This window comes from Adiantum capillus-veneris, chromosome 28 (assembly GCF_014529385.1).
Source record: "Adiantum capillus-veneris isolate H3 chromosome 28, ASM1452938v2, whole genome shotgun sequence".
Classification (NCBI taxonomy): domain Eukaryota; kingdom Viridiplantae; phylum Streptophyta; class Polypodiopsida; order Polypodiales; family Pteridaceae; genus Adiantum; species Adiantum capillus-veneris.
In genome coordinates this window covers 123,958,305-123,961,703 of record NC_140958.1, presented here as the reverse complement: position 1 = coordinate 123,961,703, position 3,399 = coordinate 123,958,305, and the positions used below count along the sequence as shown (strand labels likewise).

The window sequence follows — 3,399 nt, the reverse complement described above, 5'->3', positions numbered from 1 at the left end:
AAGACTAAAGTAAATTCATTGATTTTTTGAAACCGGTATCTCTAGTATTCACTACTTGCAATGGGGTTTAGACACTGCCAGTGCAATTGTGCACTTGGTGAGACCACTCGCTATTTTTTGTAAGCCAAATTTAGCTTCAGGGGCTCTCATATATGCAATTAGACATTTCTTGTGACTAGATGCACAAGCAGTAGGACCTTTGCATTCACAAAAATTTAAGGATGAATATGGAAAAGAAGATCAATGAAATAATTGCAGCACTCATGGAATTTGACTCACAGCACAAGACTGAGCCAGACTGTGTGGCTCGAATAGAAGCACTTAAACAACACCTACGAGGAGTCCATAAGAACATACTCGAGGACAAAGCAATTGCAATCTTGCTCAACAGTGTGGACAAGCCACCATTTGACACCTTGGTATCCACATTACAAAATCTAGACAAGAAATTGGAAGAAGTTGAAGCAGCACTCCTAGAGTTTGATTCAAAGCACCGACCAGAGCCAGAAGAAGCACCAACCAGAGAGAGACTACTTTTCAACAAAGGAGGCTTTAGAGGAGGCTAAAACAACACATTTCATGGATGAGGATGAGGAGAAGATAGAGGAAGGGGTCACATCATTTGTCATCAATGTGGCAGAAGTGGACACTTAGCATGAGATTGTTGGAAGCAACAAGCAAATGTAACAGTTGTACAAGAAGAAGAAAGTAATAGATGTTTATTCTAGTTTACCCCAATTGTATTTTGTGCATTTGTCAAGATTTCGGTACATGTTGGGCGGGCAGAGGGGGCAGTTGTGGGGAGGGAGACGGTCGCTATGGAAGGAGGAGTAGCAGAGGTGGCCTTGAGCGTCCACCCAGGCAGGGTTGTTGTAGACGCGGGAGAAGATTGGGGCAAGGCCATGGTGCTCTAGGACGGTGTTGATGAAGAAGGTGTTGGCGTAGCTGACGATGATGAGCTGGCAGTCGAGCGCGTGAGCCGCCTGAAGGGCCGCCACGGTTGCCCGGCGGATGGGCAGGTGGCGCAGCGCGTCTTTGATGTGCGTCAGGATGGAGGCGCCCGCTTGCTCGTGCAGCGCGTGCAACATGGCGTTCAAAGTGTCGTGCCACGTCATGCCCTGCTCTCGCATGAGGCTCTCAAAGACCTCGCCCACGCCCAGCTACCCCGCCACCCACCGGCTGCTGTCCTTCTCCACCAGCGTCTCGTCGAAGTCCAAAATGATGAGGGACCACCACGGTGTCATTCTTCCTTGCAAATAGAGAGAGATGACACGATCTCATTCTCCGTCTCTTTTATAATCATCTGAAAAGCAACCTTTCGCCCACCCGACCATGCAATCCTTTGCTTGCTAGTGATCAAATCTCATGGCTTGCCTTCACCTACGCCTCATAAAAACTCTTCTCGCCAATCTCACCTCGACTAGTCCATTTCCTCACTACAAGGCTGAATGAGGAGAGAACCTGCATGCACAAAGAGAGAGAGAGAGAGAGAGAGAGAGAGAGAGAGAGAGAGAGAGAGAGAGAGAGAGAGAGAGAGAGAGAGAGAGAGCACTAGTCAAATGCATCCCCTTGTTAGGGAGTGCAAAATAAAGGAGACAACTCATATAACTTCTTCTATGCGGAAGAAATTGTATGTGAAGATAATCCTGACCTCTTAGGGAGACGAGTCCTCATGTAGTCCAAAAGCGTCTACCCTAAGGAGTATGGGTGCAATTAAAGTCTTTGTCGTCTCTTTCCCTTTCGTTTAATTTGTATATACATTGCTTTCTGCTAGGGAGACAACAGAGGGTACCCATCCCCAACTCCTAAAACAAAACAAAACAAATTGTATGTGAGGTAACGCATATGTAGTGGGTCATGGAGAGAGACATCAAAACCTCAGGTGAGAGAGAGAGAGAGAGAGAGAGAGAGAGAGAGAGAGAGAGAGAGAGAGAAGGACAAGAAGAGAGGATTTTAACATCTATAGAGAGAGAAGAGAGAGGGGGGAGAGAGAAACAAGAACAAAGAAGAGAGGATTTTAACATGTTTAATTCTCTCATTTCCCTTTAGTTTCCCATGTCCCTTCAACGTTTAGTTTTCTTTGTCAATTCCAAAACCTTTGTTAGCACCATGGGCGGTGGTGGAGAAATGGTGCAGTTTATCAGCCGTTGATGCAGAGGTTGTCGATGGTGGACACGTCCTCTTGGCTTGGAAAGGAAAGTATTATAAACATTATATCTTCTTTATTGTAAAAGTTTCATTCCATTATTGTAATTTGGCACCTTCATTTAAAGCTCCTTTGTCTTCTTCTTCTTTTTTTGTCTTTGTTTATTTGGACCTCTTAAAAAAGCCTTAAAGAACAAAGCAGTAGAAGTACATTCATAGAATTTTGATTGTGTGATGTGAAATAATGCAATATTTTGATTTGTAAAAGAATCTTTTCATTTGAAACCTCCTAAAATGACATTTCATGAAACTGTTTTTTATTTTTTATTCTTATCGAACCTACTTTTTTTAAAGAAATTATTTTATTATTATCTGTGCTTATTAAATCTACTTTTTAGTTTGTAATGGAGTCTTTTTATTTTATTGTTTTTATTTTAAAAAAAATATTTTATTGTTTTTATTTTAGTTTTTTACTTTATTTTATCTTAAAATGCCAATGTATCTTTTCACCTTGTTTAAGTGGGGTCATCGTAAGAGACAAACATCTCTACCACTTCTTTATGGAGTTTGGAAAAAATAAGTATCATTTTAAGGGTGATTTCAATTTTTTCATTTTGAAGGTCATAAAAAAACTCCCATTTTCTTTCTACATTTACACAAACTTTACCTCACTATTTATTGACCATTTCACCTCTATGTAGATGTGTGTGTGTTTATGTGTGGGAGGCTAGGGAGAAAGAAAAAGTGCATTTCCCAAATCCGTAATCTGTTGTCTCGTCGAAGGCAATGGTGGTCGGTAGTTCGATTTGAAACCGCTAGATTCTAACGCCCGTGTCACATTAGAGCATGCGAACAACGTTTATTCTCTTCCCAACCAATCAACAGCTATGCCGACGGAGTCACTGTCACACTAGGATGTTGTCCGTGTTTCCCCAGCTTAGTTGTGTATCCAGCTCAATGACACACTTATTCCAAAAGTGTATCGGCCTCCCATGTGCGCCCAACTTCAACCCCAACCCTAATCTTGCAGTTTGATTAGACGCGTAGCAGCTTTTCCAACTTCTCACACGCGCTTAGTGTGACATCATTTGTGCTAGCTACTATAATCCGAACTCTTCTCACGCAAGGGCATGTTGTGATCATGGTCATCTAACTCATGACGGGCACACGCCCCAGTGTGATAGGGACCTAATTATGTGTGTATATGGACGATACAATTCTCTATTAAAACAATACAATTGTACAATTGATTAA

General features: G+C 42.2%; 1 protein-coding gene across 1 annotated transcript; it reads left to right on the top strand.

Annotated features, from left to right (window-relative positions):
- The first annotated feature begins 221 nt into the window (after positions 1-221).
- Positions 222-1,307, top strand: LOC147421236 (uncharacterized). The gene is made up of 3 exons (XM_086503926.1): positions 222-419; positions 762-839; positions 915-1,307. The coding sequence occupies exons 1-3, from the start codon at positions 222-224 to the stop codon at positions 1,305-1,307; spliced, it is 669 nt and encodes a 222-aa protein (XP_086360052.1).
- Positions 1,308-3,399: the final 2,092 nt, after the last annotated feature.

Excerpts from the sequence above, each read along its gene's own strand:
- LOC147421236 (XM_086503926.1), top strand. The coding sequence starts at position 222 with ATGAATATGGAAAAGAAGATCAATGAAATAATTGCAGCACTCATGGAA. Across the intron at positions 420-761 it reads AGCCACCATTTGACACCTTG|ATTTCGGTACATGTTGGGCG; the intron begins GTATCCACATTA and ends GCATTTGTCAAG. Across the intron at positions 840-914 it reads TGGAAGGAGGAGTAGCAGAG|GACGGTGTTGATGAAGAAGG; the intron begins GTGGCCTTGAGC and ends ATGGTGCTCTAG.